Source organism: Mandrillus leucophaeus, unplaced genomic scaffold (assembly GCF_000951045.1).
Source record: "Mandrillus leucophaeus isolate KB7577 unplaced genomic scaffold, Mleu.le_1.0 Scaffold274, whole genome shotgun sequence".
Taxonomy (NCBI): domain Eukaryota; kingdom Metazoa; phylum Chordata; class Mammalia; order Primates; family Cercopithecidae; genus Mandrillus; species Mandrillus leucophaeus.
The window spans coordinates 93734-115545 of record NW_012102854.1 but is presented as its reverse complement, the minus strand read 5'-3'; the positions used below and the strand labels follow the sequence as shown (position 1 = coordinate 115545).

The following is a 21812-nucleotide window of genomic DNA, read 5'->3' as shown; positions in this document are numbered from 1 at the left end:
TCTCGGCTCACTGCAAGCTCCGCCTCCCGGGTTTACGCCATTCTCCTGCCTCAGCCTCCGGAGTAGCTGGGACTACAGGCACCCGCCACCTCACCCGGCTAGTTTTTTGTATTTTTTAGTAGAGACGGGGTTTCACCATGTTAGCCAGGATGATCTCGATCTCCTGACCTCGTCATCCACCTGTCTTGGCCTCCCAAAGTGCTGGGATTACAGGCTTGAGCCACCGCGCCCGGCCCTACCTCTCTATTAATAAGACAGAGTGGCTGTAGTGTTTTTTGGGGGGCAGTGCGTGTGTGTGTGTGTGTGTGTGTGTGTGTGTGTGTATGTTATCTTTGTCAGGTTTTAGTATTAGAGTAATACTTGCCTCATAAAAGGTGTGTCCCTCCTTTTTATTCATCCCCTTTGTTTTGTTTTGGAAGAGTTTGTAAATAAGTTAGTATTAATTTCTTTGTTGTTTGGTAAAATTCACCAGTGAAGCCATCTGGGCCTGAGTTTTTCTTTTGGGTAGTTTTTTTTTTGTTTTTGTTTTTGTTTTAGTAATTCAGTCTCTTGTTACAAGTCTTTTCATCTTTTCTTTGTGTTTCAGTTTGATCAGTTTGTGTCTTTCTAGAAATTCACTCATTTCATCTAGTTTGTTGGCATATGTTTATTCATAATATCTCTTTGTATTCCTGTTTATTTCTGTAAGATTAGTAGTAATGTTTCTACTTTCATTCCTGATTTTTGTATTTTGAGTCTTCTTTTTTCTCTGTCAGTCATATTTGTTCATTTTGTCAATTTTTAGTTTTATTGATTTGCTCTAATGTTTTTCTATTCTGAATTTCTTTGATTTCCATTCTAATGTTTGCTTATTTCCTTTTGATTACTTTGGATTTAGTTTGATCATCTTCTTCTAGTATCTTTTTTTTTTTTTAATTGAGACAGAGTCTCACTTTGTCACTCAGGCTCAAGTGCGGTGGCACGATCATGGCTCACTACAGCCTTGATCTCCCAGGCTCAGATGATCCTGCCACCTCAGCCCGGTCCCCCAAGCTCCCAGTAGCCGAGACTACAGGCATACACCACCACGCCCGACTAAGTTTTTGTATATTTTGTAGAGATGGGGTTTCACCATGTTGCCCAGGGTGGTCTTGAACTCCTGGGTTCAAGCACTTCACCTGCCTCAGCCTTCCAGAGTGCCAGATTATGAGCATACCCAGTCCTCTTCTAGTATTTTAAGATAAGAAAGTTAGTTGATTGATTTGAAATCTTTCTTCTTTCTTAATAAAGTGTTTACAGCTATAGGTTTCCCTTTAAAACTTGCTTTAATGGCATTCCATAAGTTTTGGTATGTTGCACCCTCATTTTCTTTTACTTCAAAGTATTTTGTAATTTCCATTGTAATTTTGTTGATCTATTGGTTATTTCAGAATATTGTTTAATTTTTATGTATTTTTGAATTTCACAAATTTATTTCTGTTAGTGATTTCTAATTTTTATCCATTGTGATCAAGGAACATACTTTACACAATTCTCTTAAAATTTATTGAGGCTTTTTTTTTTAAGAGACAGGTCTTGCTGCATTTCCCTGGCTGAAATGCAGTGACTGTTCACAAGCATGACTATAGTTCATGACAGCCTTAATCTCCTGGGCTCAAGTGATCCTCTTGCCTAGCCTCCAGTGTAGCTGAGCCTATTGAGGATTCTTTTATAGAGTAACGTATTTTCTATCTTAGAGAGTGCTCTATGTACACTTGAGAGAATGTGTATTCTGTTGCGCAGTGTGTTCTGTTGGTGTCTGTTAGGTCTGGTTGGTGTATGGTGTTTGAGTCTTCTGTCTTCTTGCTTATAATCTGCCTGCTTGTATCCATTTTTAAAAGCGGTGTTTGGGCTGGGCACGGGGGCTCACGCCTGTAATCCCAGCACTTTGGGAGGCCGAGGTGGGTGGAGCATGAGGTCAGGAGTTCAAGATCAGCCTGGCCAAGATAGTGAAACCCTGCCTCTACTAAAAATACAAAAATTAGCCGGCTGCGGTGGCAGGAGCCTATAATCCCAGCTACTAAGGAGGCTGAGGCAGGAGAACTGCTTGAACCCAGGCAGCAGAGGTTGCAGTGAGCCAAGATCGCACCACTGTACTCCAGCCTAGGCAACAGACTGAGGCTCCAAAAAAAGAAAGGTGGTGTTTGGAGTCTCCAAAAATTATTTGTTAAATTGCCCGTTTCTGCCTTCAATTCTGTATTTTTGCTTTATGTATTTTAAGACTGTTAGATGCATATATAATTGTTACATCTTTCTGCCAGATTGACGCTTTTATCATTATAAAATGTCCTTTATCTTTAGTAACACTTTTGTTTTAAATTCTATTTTGTCTGATATTAGTATATCCACTCAAGCTTTCTTACGGTTGTTTGTATGCTGTATCTTTTTCCATCACTTTATTTTCAAGCTATTTGTATATTTGAGTCTAAAATGTATTTCCTATAGACAACATATAGTTGGATTCTGTTTTTCTATCCAGTCTGACAATCTCTGCCCTTTTTTTAGCCTGTTTAATCCATTCAGAGTTAATGATAACACTAGAATTATTGGGCTATGTCTGCCATTTTCCTTTTTGTTTGCCATTTGTCCCATGTCATTTTTTGTTTCTCCTTTACTGCTTTCTTCTCACCTAGCAAATGTTTTCCAGTTTTAAATTATAATTTCTTTAATGATTTTTTCACTGTATTTTCTTAGTGGTTGCTCTAGGAGTTAGATACTATATATCTTATCAGAACCTACTTCAGATTTATACTAAGTTATATTAAGATATGGAAATATTGGTCTTATGTAGTTCTATTCCCTCTTCCCTGGTTTTGTACTATTATTGTTATATATATTACAAATTCAACCCATTATTATAATTACTACTGCATACAGTGTTGCATCACTTAAAGAAGATGAGAAAAGAGAGCAAATATGTATTATGTTTATTATATTAACCTTATTTACCATTTGCTTGTGTTAATTCAAGTTCTAGTAAATCTTGTGTCATTTGCTTACTGTATTCCAAATTTGCTTTGAAGATTCTCTCTTTATCTCTGGTTTTTAACATTTTTGCTATGGTATATCTGACTGTGGGTCTCTTACATTTGTTTTACTTGGAGTTCATTGAGCTTCTTGAATGTATAATGTTTTTTGTCAGATTTGGGAAATGTCCAGCCATTATTTCTTTGAATGTTTTTTCTGCACCTTTCTTCTTCCAGTACTCCTACCATTCATGTATTGGTGCACTTAATGGTGTTCCACATTTCTCTGAGGCTCTGTTTATTTTTCCTTATTGTTTTTTCCTTTGTTCTTTGGATTGATGATCGCTATCAATCTATTTTTAAGTATGCTGATTCTTCTGCCAGTTCGGATCTATGACCAAGCCTATCTGGTGAATTTTTTCACTTTGGTTATTGTACTTTTCAATTTTATAATTTCTGTTTGGCTCTTTTTTTAAATATAAGTTTTGTCTCTTTATTGAGATTCTCTATCTGATGCGACATTGTCATCAGACCTTCCTTTTTAAAAATGATGATTTCCTTGAGCTCTATAATGCTTGCTTTGAAGTTTTCGTATGTTAAATCTGACATCTGGGCCCTCTAACAGGCAGTTTCTGTTGTCTGCTTTTTTTTCCATGGCGTGTTTTTCCCTTTCTTGTCTCTTTACCTGTCTGGTAATGTTTTGTTGAAAACTGAACATTAAGGATATATATAGTAGCAACTCTGGTAAAATTTCCTATTCCTCTTTTCTCGTTTTTGTTGTTCTTTGTTTAGTGACTTGCCTAGATTATTTCAGTGAAGTCTATTTCCCCTGTAGTGTGAAGTCTTTGTTGTCACTCCTCAAAGGACACAGCCTTGGGCATGTACAAACTCCCTCTGGGATGACAGTGGTTCAGTCAGGGCTCTTTTTGATTGTCCCTTTCCTGGATCTGTCTTTTTTTCTTTTCTTTTCTCTTTTTTTTTTTTTTTTTTTTAAGACAGTCACCCAGTTGCCCAGATTGGAGTGCAGTGGCACAATCTCGGCTCACTGCACCCTCCACCTCCTGGGTTCAAGTGATTCTTATGCCTCAGCCTCCCAAGTAGTTGGGGTTACAGGCGCGGGCTACCACGCCTGGCTGACTTTTGAATTTTTTGGTAGAAACTGGGTTTCACCATGTTGGCCAGGCTGGTCTCGAACTCCTGACATCAAGCGATTCACCACCTCAGCCTTCCAAAGTGCTGAGATTACAGGTGTAAGCCACCGCACCCAGCTCTGGATCTGTTTTTTAAACTGTCTTAAATTACTCAATCCCTTGAGCATAAATTACTCCACAGTTTGATCTCAGTCTTTTGAGGTTTCTTTTGACCCCAGGAGGGTCCTGTATTGTCTTTCCCTGGTTTTCTGGTTAATTGTCCTGTGCTTTACCTTGCTGCTTTTAATTAAAAGTAGAGCCAGGTATGGTGGCTTGTGCCTGTAATCCAGCTACCTGGGAGGCTGAGGTAGGAGAATCGCTTGAGCCCAAGAGTTTGAGGCTGCAGTGAGCCCTGAATGCACCAGCCTGGGCAACAGAGTGAGACTCTATCTCTATTAAAAAAAAAAAAAACAAAACCCTAATAAATAAATACAAAGAATTACCACCTTCTCTTAATTGCTCTCCACCAAAATCTCCGTTGTTTCTGAGTGCGCCCTTAAGCTTGAACTTTGCCATAACTCTGTTGCAAATAAATTCATTTCCTTGTCTCTTCACATTTGTCAAGCCTAAAACAAGAAAAATAATACAATTATTCAAATTTGGGATTTAAAAAGAACATGTAATAAACAATAGAATGGTAAGTTTTAAAAAGTTGAGAGGGAAAAAAAATAAAAATAAAAAGTTGAGAGGAATTCCACTTCCAGGATAGCAATGGAAAGTATTCCATGGACCTAATCCACAGTAAAACAAGCATAACTGGTAAGAAGCGTTTAAACCTGCAGATTGTGGCTCAAATGCCACAGACTCTTACAGTTTTTATTAAGTTTTAGTGGTTTTTTATTATTATCAAATGGTTCTTTATTTGCTATATGCCTTTAGGGCAATTTCCAGAAATTTTAATCTTTAAAAACTTCTCACCAGTGTTTATCTATATATTAAACTTATCAAGGTATTCTTACCTTCTAAATGGATAATAATAGTAGCTACTTTATAGCCTTATTAGGGGAATTTTAAAAGTTAACGTAACAAAATATTATAGCATTGTCTAGCACATAACAAGTAGTCAGTAGATGACAGTGATAATATTAATGATAGTAATGATCTCAACATCATAGAGATAGTTTCTCAGAGACATTATTCAGCCTTTGGGCCGCGCGTGGTGGCTCACGCCTATAATCCTAGCACTTTAGGAGGCTGAAGTGGGCAGATCACCTGAGGCCAGGAGTTCAAGACTAGCCTGGCCAACATGGTGAAACCCTGTCTCTACTAAAAATACAAAAATTAGCCCGGTGAGGTGGTGGGCACCTGTAATCCCAGCTACTTGGGAGGCTGCTGTAAGAGAATTGCTTGAACCCAGGAGCGGAGGTTGCAGTGAGCCAAGATTGCACCATTGCACTTGGGCCTGGGCGACAGAGCGAGACTCCATCTGAAAAATAAAATAAAATAAATTCAGCCTTTGGTGATTTCCATTTGTATTTCCCATTTTATCTTGTCCCATTTGTACTATCTCTTTAATAAATTCCCCTAAGTGTGGCTATGCAGGTGCTCTTTTTTTTTTTTTTTTTTTTCCCTAGAGAACCTTTGCAGTTTAAAAAGTTTTTCTTTATTTCCTTACTTGGATATATAATTATTTTAATGGGAAGAGCTAGACACTATTGATCAAATCACATTCTTTTTTAGAAATTTGGCATTTGTTTGTTGGTTTCTGTTATATCATTCTCATAGATTTAATTCCCATCCTTTGGTTGTAAATAAACAAAAGACTAAAACCTCACTCACGTTCTTCGATGGTTAACTATGGACTCTGTCCTTAGCTGTATTACTCACCATGTATATTTTCTACAGCTGCTCACATCCTTTGGCCATGGATTCAGCTCCCAATTTTAGGTTGATGACTAAAAACTTTTCATCTCCTTTCTTCTTATATCTAACTGCATAGTGAATATTTCCATCTGAAAGTTCTATAGCAAGCTTGTCCAACCCACGACCGGTAGGCCACATGCAGCCCAGGACAGCTTTGAATGTGGCCCAACACAAATTTGTAAGCTTTCTTAAAAACATCATGAGATTTTTTTGTGATTTATTTATTTATTTATTTAAGCTCATCAGCTGGTGTTAGTGTATTTTACGTGTGGCCCAAGACAATTCTTCCAACGTGGCCCAAGGGAAGCCAAAGATTGGACACCCTGTCCTATAGGAATTTCATACTTTACATGTTCAAATTTTCATGCCTCTCCTCCTTCCTCTTGCCTTATTTCTCTTACCTCTCTACTCTCTGCCATGTTCCCCTTCCCCTTAGATCACATAAACATCTGGACAGGTTCTGAGCCAGTTACCTGTGAGTCACGTCCAATTCTTCCATCTCTGTCACAGCCGAGTAAAAATTAGTGACCACTGACTCTAGCTTCCTGCATAATAGATGATGAATGAATAAGTTTGCTGACTTGATAATTAACATACCCTTCAAGGATATTTCTGCTATGCTTTATTTTCCCTACAGTATAATGTAAAATTAGGTAAATATGAAGACCTGATAAGGTTTTTAATGACCTCTGACCCCTGAGTACCAGCTAAACAAGTTCTTACATGTTTTGATCACAATTCCTAATTTTGATGACTTCAGATTAATTAGCATTATGTTTTTACAGGAAACAGTGACATTTAAGGATGTGGCTGTTGACCTTACCCAGGAGGAGTGGGAGCAGATGAAACCTGCTCAAAGGAACTTGTATCGGGATGTGATGCTGGAGAACTACAGCAACCTAGTTACAGTGGGTAAGGTAGCTTGGTAGCTTTGCAATTTAACAGAGAAATTCTTTTCCATTTCTGAAATGTGTGAAGACTGTAACTTCCCAGATAACTGTAGCCTTTCCTTTCTCCACATGACTGTATGTGCTCCACTCTTCAGTGTTAAAGGCTAATTACTTTGTGTCATTGTGTAAGTTTGTTCATCCTCATCTTTTGTAAACCCTCAAACTTGGACTTAGCCCAAGATCTGGATGGTTGTCTCCAGCATTAACATCCACGTCCTTTGCTATTTCTTGTAATAGGCTGTCAAGTCACCAAACCGGATGTGATATTCAAGTTGGAGCAAGAAGAGGAGCCCTGGGTGATGGAGGAAGAAATGTTTGGGAGGCACTGTCCAGGTGAATAAGTGAAAAGCAGCTCTGAATGAGAAAGCCACATGAGAGTTGTTCAGTGAAGGGTTGATATCATTTCACAGTTTCCAAGATTTTCTTAAAGGCCCTATTCTTCTAGAGTGACAAATGGGATGGAGTGCTTTAGATTACTCTGACATTTTTAGATATTATTCTTCCTGTATTGCAGATATTTTCCTCTTTTAAATTGTAGAGGGCCAGTAGCCCTATCCAATTTCATAATACCATCCTTCCCTAATTCATTCACAGCCTTCCTTTCAGGATTATTGTTCCTCTCTCTATGATCCTTGGGCACTCTCTTTCCTTTCTGTTTATGGTTTCATTTCCTTATGCACTCAGTATTTCATGGTTGTGTAGTAATTTTAAAACATGTTTCACACTTAGATTTAATCTTCTTTTCATTTCTTTCCTTCTTTCCATTTTAAAAAGCTTCAGACTTGTGTTTGGTTAACAGTAGTTTCACTTCCCATCGTACTTCACAACCCTGACAATCCCATGGCTTAGAAATGTAAAAGTTTCTGGCTTAGAAATCCCATGGCATCTCCTTTCTGCTTATTCCTGCCTTCCATTCCTTTAATTTTTTTGAAAATACACGAGGTCCATACTTGTTTAAAAAATATAACCAGTATTATACCTATAATACCAATAGTATACCTTTTGTGCAAAAGCAGATCTTCTTATCGTTGACACAGTCCCTTCCTTTCCACAGATGCATACACTTTTTTTGGAATTATCCTGGCTATTTTGGATTATTTTACCGTATGAATTTTAGACTTAACTGTCTATTTCCAGAGAAAAACCTGTTCGAATTTTTATTGGGATTGTGTAAATATATAAATTAACTTTCAGAAATTTAACATCTCTTTAATGCCAATGTTTTCTGTCTAAGAACACACTCTGTTTAGATTTTCATATCTACTTTTGTGTCCTTTAGAAATGGAGCTTTCCAAGTTTTCCCATTGTTGCTTTTGTATGTCACTCTAATAATGGGTAAGAAAGCTATAAAATCATTCTTATTTACAGATAATGAGATTATAGCCCTGGAAAACACAAGAGAACCAATTGAGAAAGTATAACAAATAGTAAGAGAACTCAGTGAGGTGGTAGGATATCAAATTTAACAAATAAAAATCAATAGCTTTCATATATACTTCAACAACCAAATAGAAGATACTAAGGAAAGAAAACTACATTTATAGTAGTAAGAACAAAGATGAAATACCATTCTGGGTATGGATATATAACAGTGTATTGAACAAAATCCTGTCTTTATGAGCTTATAATTTAGTGGAAACTACAGTCCCTGAGGTTTTGCCTATGGGAAAGTATCTTTTTAACCTTTACATTTGGTTGTGTAAAATTCTTGAGCCATACTTACTTTTTTTTTTTTTTTTGAGACAGAGTCTCGCTCTGTCGCCCAGGCTGGAGTGCAGTGGCCGGATCTCGGCTCACTGCAAGCTCCACCTCCCGGGTTTACGCCATTCTCCTGCCTCAGCCTCCCGTGTAGCTGGGACTACAGGCACCCGCCACCTCGCCCGGCTAGTTAGAGACGGGGTTTCACCATGTTAGCCAGGATGGTCTCAATCTCCTGACCTCGTGATCCGCCCGTCTCGGCCTCCCAAAGTGCTGGGATTACAAGCTTGAGCCACCGCGCCCGGTGAGCCATACTTTCTTTTCCAAAGAGTTTTGTAGACATTACCTGAGGGATTTAGACAATTCTCTGTTGTTTCCTAGATTCAAATGTTGCTTGGAGAAGTCTGAAGCCTGATTATTTCCTCTCATGGGTGACTTATTTTCTGGGATGCCTATAGGTTTCTTTTTCTTTAAAGCTTAAGTGGCTTTGTGAGGTTATGTCTTGGAATTGATCACTCAGTATCAGCTTTTCCTTTCAACTTGTGTATTCATGGTTTTTGTTCCTTGAAACATCGTCATATAGATTTCATGCTCATTTATTTTATGGTTATCATTGTCTTTGGATGAAGGTATTTCCTGCTGTACCCACTGTTTACAGAAGGATAGTGTTGACGACTGTCCAGAAAAATGCTCTGAGTTGGTAAGAAGCCTCGATACCTCACACTGACCTCCTTTATCATACAAGGTTTTGTGTTGAGAGTTGGTTTACCCTTTCATTCTCCCAAGTTAAAGAGAGATTATTATTTGCATATTTCCTGTAGAACTCAGTGTCTCTTCCATCTTCCTATGCTAACAAACTGCTTATATAAGAATACTGGCTATTTGCATCTCCTTGTTCAGCCCTGCCTTTGTACCATTTGTCAGGGCCAGATGAAGTCCGTTTTGTTCCTGCTGCAATCTCAAGACATCTGGCAAAAAAATGACTCATTCATTCTGCCCACAAGGGGGTGCCTCTGTTTTAGAGAACTCTGTTCCCTGTACTTTTTGTTTGATGTAAGAAACAGGAACTGCTGTCTCTGGGTTTCTTCTCTGCCTAATCCAGTCTGTTTTCTGTTCTTTCCTCCTATTCTGGGGATGGAGTTTAGCTGTCTTTAAGGTTCGTTGAAGATGTATTTTCTTTTTTTTTTGAAGCGGAGTCTTACTCTGTCACCTAGGCTGGAGTGCAGTGGCACAGTCTCAGCTCACTGCAACCTCCGCCTGCTGGGTTCAAGCAATTGTCCTGCCTCAGCCTCCCAAGTAGCTGGGATTACAGGTGTGAGCCACTGTACCTGGTCAGAAGATGTATTTTCTTTTTGTTTCTTCTTCTCCATGTTTGCAGAGTGGAGAGGAGACAGATGTTTAATTCTACCATATAGAAACAGGAAGTCCTCTATGCTGTATTTGATCCATTTCACCCTTCTTGGAAATGTCTTTCTTCTTTGTGCTTCTCTAAAGGATTCAAATTCTTCCGTGGTTCTGGTTTATTGTTTATTTCTTCTTCCCTTATAAAATATCTTTTACATGACTCCTTTCTCAACTCTCACTGGACATCACCCAAAGTAGTTCTGAAGTACGATAGACTTCCTTTTCCTCAAAATACCTTCATGCTATATCTGTGTTCATGCTATTAAATAGGTATTTAACTCTAGAAATGACAGCATTGGAATATGTATCTTTAATGCCTCCAGAATTTTGAAACTCTTCATATCTCTGCCGTTAATTATGAGTGCTCTTACCTAAGTTCTAGCAGTTATTTAACTTTAATCTCATTTTCTAGTAAATGGTCCTCAGTATTTCCAGCCTACATTGGTCTTGCCCTTCTTTCAACTAACATTCTATTACATGTCTACCAGAGTGGTTGGAATCTGAAAACATATACTATCTTGTGTATGTTTTCATATTTTGATGTCTAACACTTGTTTATTAGTCCATCTGGAGAAAGAAGAACTTTAATTCTTCCTATAAATGAGTCATGATTGATGCAGAGCTATATTTGGGAAGATTTTTCTTATTTTTGGTTGTTTTAAAATGTTCACCTACAGGTTTCAAAATAAATGTGGAAGAAATCAGGCTAGAGTTAGAAAGACAGGGCATAGTCATATGAGATAGTGTTGAATGTTAAATTGAATGTGAATGCAATTTAGTAAATGAGTAAACCAGACAAAGAACACCTAGAAAGTTTTAAGAGAAGGGCTGTAGAAGGAGTAACAAGATTGAGGCTTTCTTTTTCTTTTTGAAAAGAGCTTGGCATTGAAGCCATTTTCCTGTAAGATCTATAGATTATTTAGACTTATTAAAAATTAGAAAACATAACAAAATGTTTGGAAAGTAAAATTAGCGTGTTTGTTTGTGGGGTAAAAGTAGAAACATGGCCTGACTAGAGGAGAGAAGATTGTAAGAGATTATTGATATCGAGGATGAGTTTTGCATTGTAGAGTCAGAAAGTTCTGAATTTTGCCAGCATTCATGTTCTCTTCTGCTGTCTTTTATTTTGAAAATTTTGTTGTCAATTTAGTTTAATTTTTCCCCTGTTTAATCACTGAGGCTATAGTTTTGCCCTGTACATGGTGGCAGCAAGGTTACAATAGTCAGTTATAAGCAGAGGCTTATAAGATAACAGAATATGAAGGTTAAAAAACATCTAGTTATTTGGATTTTAAGTTACCCCAGTTGACGGAACTCTAGGGGCATGGAAAACCATTGTAGAAGTAATGATGTAGGAATGTTATCATTTTGGATGATGGTATAAAAGAAAAAAGTTAAAACACAATGGAATTTGATATAAAGGCAGTTTCAGTGTGTAGAAATAAACATAGGATAAGATGATAGGACCTGCTGTTAGAACACTGTGGTGAATCAAAGATGACTTGCCTCCTGATCAGCTTTATACTTTTTATTCAATAAAATTAGACCTCCCTATTTCTAATATGCCTTGTTCTTTAAGCACATATAAAAATGAATCACAATTAGATGGAAAGTTGGAGCTCTCTCCATATTTATTACCAATTTTGGATCGTATTTAGTTTGGACAGACTAATCTTCAATATGTTTATATAGAAATAAAGGAATTTGAACTTTATGAAAATTAATTTGCTTGTGGTATGCAGACTGCACACAAGATAGACTTGTCAGGATCATATGACAGTTAATCTAGGCAAAAGTAATGAGAACTTGGGTTATCATTTGTTTCTCTTCACCTAATGTAGCTGTTATTTCTCTCTTATGCCATTTCTTTCCTTTGTAATATGCATTTTTAGTTTTTTCAAAGTATACCTTATACATTACTTGTTTTAGAGAGCCAGTAGAAATATCAGATTATAGCAATGCTGTGCTGTGACCTCACATTTCACCTCCATTGGTGTATTATTTTTGACTTTTTTAAACTATCTCTTTTGTTGTCGACCTACATATTTTGAAGCAAATGTTTATACTGCTCTGTAATTTTTTTTTTTTTTTCCCGAGAAAGAGTCTTGCTTTTGTTGCCCAGGCTGGAGTGCAGTGGCGTGATCTTTGCTCATTGCAACCTCTGCCTCCCAGGTTCAAGTGACTCTCCTGCCTCAGCCTCCCAAGTAACTGGGATCACAGGCATACATCACCACGCCCAGCTAATTTTTTGTATTTAGTAGAGACGGGGTTTCACCATGTTAGTCAGGCTGGTCTTGAACTCCTGACTCGCCTTGGCCTCCCAGAGTGCTGGGATTACAGGTGTGCGCCACCGCACCTGGTCTGTAAATGTTTTTGTAGTCATTTTCAAACATAAGAATAGCGAGGTAAAGGAGCTGGGCATGGTGGCTCATGCCTGTAATCCCAGCACTTTGGGAGGCTGAGATGGCCAGATCACGAGGTCAGGAGATTGAGGCCATCCTGGCTAATATGGTGAAACACCATCTCTACTAAAAATATAAAAAATGAACTGGGCGTGGTGGCGGGTGCCTATAGACCCAGCTACTTGGGAGGCTGAGACAGGAGAATGGCGTGAACCCAGGAGGCGGAGCTTGCAGTGAGCCGAGATCGTGCGGCTGCACTCCAGACTGGGTGACAGAGCCAGACTCCGTCTCAAAAAAAAAAAAAAAAATAGATAATAGAAGGAATCCTTATGTATTCATCACTCAGCTTCAACAGTTATCGACATTTTCTTAGATTGGTTTACTCTATTTCTGTCATACCCCCACTCCACTTTTGTTTTGCTTTTTTGCTGAACTACTTTACCTTTTGTTTTAAATACTACCATATGTATTGCCAAGAGTTTTTTTTAATCTTGCAATATTTCTAACACACTTAACAACATTAGTCATAATTTCTTACTATCTGCTACTTAGTCTCTGTTATATATTTCATTGTCTCAAGAATGTTGTTTATGGTTGATTTATTTGAATCAGGATCCAGATAAAATCTGCACATGCTTAGTTCACAGGCTATACAGAAGCAGGCTGTGGGTATAGTTTGCCAACCCCTGCTCTAGATGTACCTTATTCTGGATTTGGCATTTAACCTCCTCCTAGTGGTGTTTATGACATGCTTCTTTATCCCATTTTTGCTGTAATCTGGCTTTACTCGATGCAGGTTCAAATCTTTGGCAAGTGTACTTCATAGGTGATGCTGTGTACATCCTATTGCATCTTATGTCGATTTGTCCCACTTACAAATATAATTGAGATTGATCAGTAGATTCTTGTGTTGTCAGGCCAAATCCTCCTATGTTGGTGATTTCTATCAACCTTTCACTTAAGGATTTTAGCACCTATTGACCATCATAGCCTAGATCCATTATTTTATTAGAGCATCTTTCGCTTTTATTAGCTGAAATTCTCTTGTAAAGAAAAACTCTCTCATTAACTATTTCATTTCACTGAATACAGTTTCTCAAGCCAGGAAAAAGAAATGCTCTTTCTCTTTAAAAGCTTTTAGAATAATGATTGATGCCCTAGAGGTTTCCAAAATTTGTCAAGTTAAATCATTATAAATTTATGTAATTTGAGCATCAGAATATATTATAGGCATATAAATAATATTTTTCATATATTAGTATTATTATTGGAGACAGAGTCTTGCTCTGTCGCCCAGGCTGGAGAGCAGTGGTGTGATCTCAGCTCACTGCAATATACGCCTTCAGGGTTCAAGTGAGTCTCGTGCCTCCACCTCCTGAGTAGCTGGGATTACAGGTGTGTGCTACCACACCTGTAATTTTTGAATTTTTTAGCAGAGATTGGGTTTTGCCATGTTGGCCAGGCTGGTCTCAAACTCTTGGTCTCAAAGTAATCAGCCCGCTTTGGCCTCACAAAGTGCTGGGATTACAGTTATGAGCCACCGCACCAGGCCCATATATTAATACTCAAATTGTCTTATCTTTAGCAAGAGGGATCTTTGGCTAATCTTGTAAATTTCCTGCGTCAGACATGGAAATAGCCATTTCTTTAAAAACTTTTATCTCTTTTAGCAGGAAATGATATTGTGGAGACTGCAGTCTGAGTATTATGGTTGCTCTTTAGTACTGAGTTATTGGTTCTATAGGTTTTAAGTGGACAGAGCTAGGAAAAATGCATCTTTTAAAAAGAAAAAAATAGGCCAGGTGCGGTGGCTTATGCCTGTAGTCCCAGCAGTTTGGGAGGTCAAAGCAGGCAAATCACCTGAGGTTGGGAGTTCGAGACCAGCCTGACCAACATGGAGAAAACTCGTCTCTACTAAAAATACAAAATTAGCCGGGCGTGGTGGTGCATGCCTGTAATCCCAGCTACTGAGGAGGCTGAGGCAGGAGAATAGCTTGAACCTAGAAGGCGGAGGTTGTGGTGAGCTGAGATTGTGCCTTTGCATTCCAGCCTGGACAATAAGAGCAAAACTCCATCTCAAAAAAAAAAACAAAAAAGAAAAAGAAAAATATATATGAATTTATAGATATGTACAATTAAAATTAAAAAGTATAGGGCCCTTTTACCTTTTATGCTGAAAATCTTGGCTCCTTATTACATTATTTCCTTAGTTCATATATACTTCTCACTCTTGGCACTATTGACATTTTGGGCCAGATAATTCTTAGCTCTAGGGGACTGCCTTGTGTGCTGTGGGACGTTTAGCAGCATGCCTGCTTCTGCTTACTGGATAACAGTAGCACCATCCCTCTTTTTCCCCATCATCTTCCCAATTGTGAAAACCAAAAATGTCTGTAGACCTTCCAGACATTGCCAAGTGACCCTTAGGGAGTAACACTGACTAATCTATCTTTTTTCTTTATATATTAGTTTCAAATTAACAGTAATACTAATATTACTAATAATAAAAAGACAACTAAATGTAGTTTAAGATTTCTTTGGGGTTTCCTCCTTAGACTATATGCTAATAGGGATATATAGTCAAACTACTATGTTTAAAGTTACTTGAAGTAATTTTCTATGTGATTATGGCCCTCATTTGATAAGTAGGCTTACTTGTTTCCAGTTTTTTTCTATTTTTAGGGATTGCTTTGACTTTCTTTCTTTTTTTGATTTATTTTTTCATATGTAAAATATGTGCATGATTTTAATGTCAGAACTCTAAAGTTACAGTCAGAGAAGTCATGGTTTCAGGACATGTAAGTGAAAAAAACTCAGTGTACAGAACGTTGTTTAGAATATGCTATCTTTTTTGTGCAAATAGATGGGAAGAGAGACGGAAGAGTGTGTGTTAGTGTGTAAAATATGTATAAAAATTCAATTGGCCCTTGGACAACTTGGGTTTAAACTGCACGGGTCCACTTATATGCTGATTTTCTTACACCTCTGCTACCCAAGACAGCAAGACCAACCTCCTCCTCAGCCTACTCAGTGTGAAGATGATGAGGATGAAGATGTTTAGGATGATCCACTTCCATTTAATGAATAGTAAATGTATTTTCTCTTCCTAATAACATTTTCTTTTCTCCAGGTTATTTTATTGTAAAAATGCAGTGTATAATACATATACAAAATACGTGTTCATCAACTATGTTTTCAATAAGGCTTCTGGTCAACAGTAGGCTATTATTGGTTAAGTTTTGGGAGAGTCAGAAGTTAGAAACAGATTTGCAATTATGTGGAGGATTGGCACCCCATCCCCATGTTGTTCAAGGGCCAACTGTACATATGATATATGTGTGTATATGTACTATATATAAGGAAATGTATGATAAATATATATGTGTGTGTGTGTGTTTGTTTGTATGTATGTTTTTTTAAATGATGGAAGAATAATACAAGAACTGGCCGGGCGTGGTGGCTCATACCTGTAATCCCAGCACTTTGGGAGGCTGGGGCAGGCGGATCTTGAGGTCAGAAGATGGAGACCATCCTGGCCAACATGGTGAATCCCCGTCTCTACTGAAAAATGCAAAAAATTAGCTGGGTGTGGTGGCGTGCACCTGTAGTTCCAGCTGTTGGGGAGGCTGAAGCAGGGGAATCGCTTGAACCCGGGAGGTGGAGGTTGCAGTGAGCTGAGACTGCACCACTGCACTCTGGCCTGGTGACAGAGCGAGACTCTGTCTCAAAATAATAATAATAATAACAATAATAATAATCTAAGAACTAATAAAAATGGTTATCTAGAGGGCAAAGCGGGAATTGGTGTTTCAGGGACAGGGTAGAATCTGGATTTCCCTAAATATGCTGCTGTTTGATAATTTGTCAGTTTTTATCAACTTGATATAAATGGAAGATGAGGTTTAGTAGCGTTATCAATCACTTCTCCTTTCCTTTTTTTCTGGAATATAGATACGTCACAATTTTTAGCTAATTCAGTTTCACCACTTACTTTGTTATGATTGTTGGCATATTGTTTATTACTGAGCCAAGAAATGACTTTTAATTACATATACTTATATAACTTTTTGTCACTCCTAGAGTTACTACTTGTCGTATTTTTCTGTTTTCTATGTATTTTTAATTTAAATGATACCCTCAAAATTCTTTGTTTAAATAAGGAATCCATCATTGTTATTAGTTTACCTCATTTTGATGCCTGAAGGGATAAAAGGGAAATTCTAAACATCTTCCAAAATTCTAAATTTTAAAGAGGATAAAAAAAAAATTTTTATTTTATTTATTTATTTTTTTTTCTGAGATGGAGTTTTGCTCTCATTGCCCAGGCTGGAGTGCAAAGTTGAAATCTTGGCTCACCGCAACGTGCGCCTCCCAGGTTCAAGTGATTCTCCTGCCTCAGCCTCCCAGGTAGCTGGGATTACAGGCATGCACCACCACGCCCAGCTAATTTTGTATTTTTAGTAGAGATGGGGTTTCTCCATGTTAGTCAGGCTGGTCTCAAACTCCCAGCCTCCGGTGATCCGCCCAGCTTGGCCTCCCAAAGTGCTGGGATTACAGGTGTGAGCCACCATGCCCTGCCTAAGTTTTTTTAACTGGTGGACTACAGAATGGTTGGATCAGAACCTAGAAGGTTTTTTGTTTGTTTGTTTATTTGAGACTGAGTCTCACTCTGTTGTCCAGGCTGGAGTGCAGTGGCACAATCTCGGCTCACTGCAACCTCTGCCTCCCAGGTTCAGGTTCAAGCAATTCTCCTGCCTCAGCCTGCTGTGTAGCTGGGATTACAGGTGCACACCACCACGCCCAGCTAGTTTTTGTATTTTTAGTAGAGATGGAGTTTTGTCATATTGGTCAGGCTGGTCTTGAATTTCTGACCTCAGGTGATCCACCTGCCTCGGCCTCCTAAAGTGTGGGGATTACAGGCGTGAGCTGCCGTGCCCAGGCTGAACCTAGAAGTTTTGTGTGGGGCCCCAAATGGCAGCATCTGTTGTTCCTTTTAATCTTTTTATCTCTTATGTGTAGGTACATGCCAGCATTCATGAGGCTAAATAACAGAAAGGGTTTGTTGATCTCACTCATGTTAGAGTGTATGGTGAATCTAAATCACATGGGAACTCTACATGCAGTTATGTCTAGGAAACATAGTTTTAACTGCCTCAGCCTTTACAGGATGGAAAAGCATGGTGGGAGATTGGAATACATGTTACTTAAGCAGATCCATAACTCTTGCCTTGGTGTGTAACTGCTCCCTACTCAGACTTTAATCCTCTTCTTTTTAGTTCCACTCTTATCCTACCCACTCCCCCTTTTTTTGAGATGAGGTCTTGCTGTTTCCCAGACTAGTCTCAAACTCCTGGCCATTAGCAACCCTTCCAAATAGCTGGGAATACAGGTACAGCCCAGTGCATCTGGTTTTTTAAATTAATAAACTTCATCTTTTAGGCTGGTTTTAGGTTCATGACAAAACTGAGTGGTGTACAGAGCTCATGAAAAAGTACGAAGTATATGAATACCCACTGCCCGAGCACACATACAGCCTTCCCCACTGTCAACATCTTGCACCACAGTGGTGTATTTGTTACCATCAATGAACCTGCATTACTGTTATTATTATACACATCATTATTACCCAAAGTCCGTAATTTACATTAGGGTCACTCCTGGTGTTGTACATTCCATGGGTTTTGATAAATGTTTAATGACTCAGATCCATTATAGTATGGTACAGAATACTTTCACTGCCCTAAAACTCCCCTGTCTTCCCCCTATTTATTCCTTCCTCTCCCATAAGCTCTGATAACCACTGATATGTTTACTGGTCATGATTTTGCCTTTTCCAGTTTGGAATCATACAGTAGGTGGCCTTTTCCAATGGGCTTCTTTCACTTAGCAACATGCATTTAAGGTTCCTCCATGTCTTCTTATAACTTGATGGCACATGTTTTTATCATTGATGAATATTTCATTGTCTAGATGTACCACAGTTTATCCATTCACCTAGTAAAGGGCATCTTCCAAGTGTTGGCAATTAGGAATAAAGCTACTGTAAATATCCATGTGCAGGTTTTTGTATGGACATAAGTTTTCAACTCATTGGGGTAAATACCAAGCAAGCATGGTTGCTGAATAATATGGTAATAGTATGTCTAATGTTGTAAGAAACTGCCAGACTGTCTTCCAAAGTGGCTATACCATTTTGCAGTCCCACCGGCAATGAGTGAGAGTTCCTATTGCTCTGTAAATTTGTCAGCCTTTGACTTACTAGTTGCAGCAGGGGTTTTTTGTTGTTGTTGATTTTTTTTTTTTTTGGATTTCCTACATAGATGATCATATCACCTGTGAACAAAGACAGTTCTTGTTTCGTTTTTCCTTCCTAATCTGAATAGCTTTTATTTCCTTTTCTTGTTGCATTCGGTAGGACTTCTAGTACAATGTTAAAAAGCAGTAATGCAAGGGAACATCCTTGCCTTGTGCTTGTTTATCCCTACCTTTTGAGTGCCTGGATTCTCCAATTCTTGAGCCTTTCCAGTGATTTTTGGCCAAATCACTTTGTTGCTTATTGTCATTTGCATCTTCATGATACTTTAACTGTATAGCTTTGCTGTTCTGTTTATGGTTCTCTAAATGCTTCTCATCCTGCAGTATTATGTTAAAATCTCTTGTTCACCTTTTTTACACTCATGTCTCCTTTTTCTTATGGATTTAACCCTTTATTCTTTCACTATCATTTTAATGGAATTTTAGGAAGGAGGAAAAATACATGCATTCAAGCCAGTGTGTTTAATCACAAATGTTAATTTTGCTCTTTAGCCGTTTGACTCCCTGTCAGTCATTTTTGTGTTCACCCTTTCATTTTAATTATTCTATTCATTTTGCTGATTTCTACACTGTTTTTGGACACTTTACAAATCAATCAAAGCTACTTGGACCTACAGATACCAGTTTTTGTCTCCATATGTTTGATGTAGTAGTTAACTTCTCAAACCTTAGGAACTAGGAACATTTACTCTTAGCTTTCTTTCATATTGGTTGACTAGGCCAACATCAAAGATTAAACCCCACATTAGCCAATTTCTGATATGTTATTAACAGTATAGTGGTAGAATAATTCACAAGTAATAATTTCTGGTCCTCCATTTTAGAAGTTTGGGAAGTTGATGAACAGATCAAGAAGCAACAGGAAACACTTGTGAGGAAAGTCACATCCATCTCCAAGAAAATTCTGATAAAGGAAAAAGTCATTGAATGTAAAAAAGTTGCGAAAATATTTCCTCTGAGTTCAGACATTGTTACTTCAAGACAAAGCTTCTATGACCATGACTTACTTGATAAGGGTTTGGAGCATAATTTAGACTTACTTAGATATGAGAAAGGCTGTGTAAGAGAGAAACAGAATGGATGTAATGAGTTTGAGAAACCATTTTACCATTGTGCATCCTATGTTGTAACCCCCTTTAAGTGTAATCAGTGTGGACAAGACTTCAGTCATAAATTTGACCTCATTAGACATGAGCGAATTCATGCTGGAGAGAAACCTTACAAATGTAAAGAATGTGGAAAAGCCTTCAGTAGGAAGGAAAATCTTATTACACATCAGAAAATTCATACTGGGGAAAAACCGTATAAGTGTAATGAATGTGGAAAAGCTTTCATTCAGATGTCAAACCTTATTAGACACCAGAGAATTCATACTGGGGAGAAACCTTATGCATGTAAGGATTGTTGGAAAGCCTTCAGTCAGAAATCAAATCTCATTGAACATGAGCGAATTCACACTGGAGAGAAACCCTATGAATGTAAGGAATGTGGGAAATCCTTCAGCCAGAAGCAAAATCTTATCGAGCATGAGAAAATTCATACTGGGGAGAAACCGTATGCATGTAATGAATGTGGTAGAGCTTTTTCTCGAATGTCATCTGTTACGCTACATATGAGAAGTCACACGGGGGAGAAACCCTATAAATGTAATAAATGTGGAAAAGCTTTCTCTCAATGCTCAGTATTTATTATACATATGAGAAGTCACACTGGTGAGAAACCCTATGTATGTAGCGAATGTGGGAAAGCCTTCTCTCAAAGTTCATCCCTTACCGTACATATGCGAAATCATACAGCTGAGAAACCCTATGAATGTAAGGAATGTGGAAAAGCCTTCAGCAGGAAAGAAAATCTCATTACACATCAGAAAATTCACACTGGAGAGAAACCTTATGAATGCAGTGAATGTGGGAAAGCCTTTATTCAGATGTCAAACCTCATTCGACACCAGAGAATTCATACGGGTGAGAAACCCTATGCATGTACAGTCTGTGGAAAAGCCTTTAGTCAGAAATCAAACCTCACTGAACATGAGAAAATTCATACTGGAGAGAAACCTTATCATTGTAACCAATGTGGGAAAGCTTTCAGTCAGAGACAAAATCTTCTTGAACATGAAAAAATTCATACGGGAGAGAAACCATTCAAATGTAATGAATGTGGTAAAGCCTTCTCTCGAATCTCATCCCTCACTCTTCATGTGAGAAGTCACACAGGGGAGAAACCCTATGAATGTAATAAATGTGGGAAAGCCTTTTCTCAGTGCTCATTACTTATTATACATATGAGAAGTCATACTGGTGAGAAACCCTTTGAATGTAATGAATGTGGGAAAGCATTCTCTCAAAGAGCATCCCTTTCTATACATAAGAGAGGTCATACAGGTGAGAGACACCGAGTATATTAAATGGAAGAAGCCCTCTTAAATTCAACCCATGTTTTACTTAAAATATCTTGGCATAAGCTCAAAAAACCAGGATCTTTATGGAAAAATTTTAATACTTTGTTAAAAGATGTAAGACTGGAATAAATGGAGAGAAATAGCATATACATAGATGGAAAAACCCGGTATTATAAAAACCTCCAATTCTAAAAATCTATAGACTGAATGCACTTCCAAACAAAATCTACTAAGAATCTAGGATCTTTCAAAAATGATTACAAAATTCATGTGAAGTAGAAGTGTATGGATTGCTGAGACAATTTTGAAAAGAACAGAGGAAACACCCTCACTGTATAATATAAAGTTATAATCATTTAAAAATGTGTGGTATTAGTACATTAGTAGGTAAATAAGCAGATTTTAAAGAATAGAATATCCAGAAGCAGACTCATGAATATATGTGAACTTGGGGTATGTTAGACCTGACATCATGAATTAGTAGGGAAATGATGACCTAGTCAATAAAATTGCTGGGAATATTTGTCTCCCCGTATTAGAGGAACTAAAATTACAACATTATGACATATTAAAAAATAAATATTCTTTTTTTTTTTTTTTTTTTT

The 21812-nt window shown here is 37.9% G+C and overlaps 1 protein-coding gene across 1 annotated transcript in view; it reads left to right on the top strand.

Moving 5' to 3' along the window:
- Positions 1-21213, top strand: part of ZNF568 (zinc finger protein 568) — a 38908-nt gene extending 17695 nt beyond the window's left edge. Inside the window, exons 5-7 of the mRNA XM_011984764.1 lie at positions 6823-6949; positions 7225-7320; positions 19631-21213. Of these exons, the coding sequence (XP_011840154.1) occupies positions 6823-6949; positions 7225-7320; positions 19631-21213 (1806 nt within the window). The remainder of the gene's footprint in view (positions 1-6822; positions 6950-7224; positions 7321-19630) is intronic.
- The last annotated feature ends 599 nt before the right edge of the window (positions 21214-21812 follow it).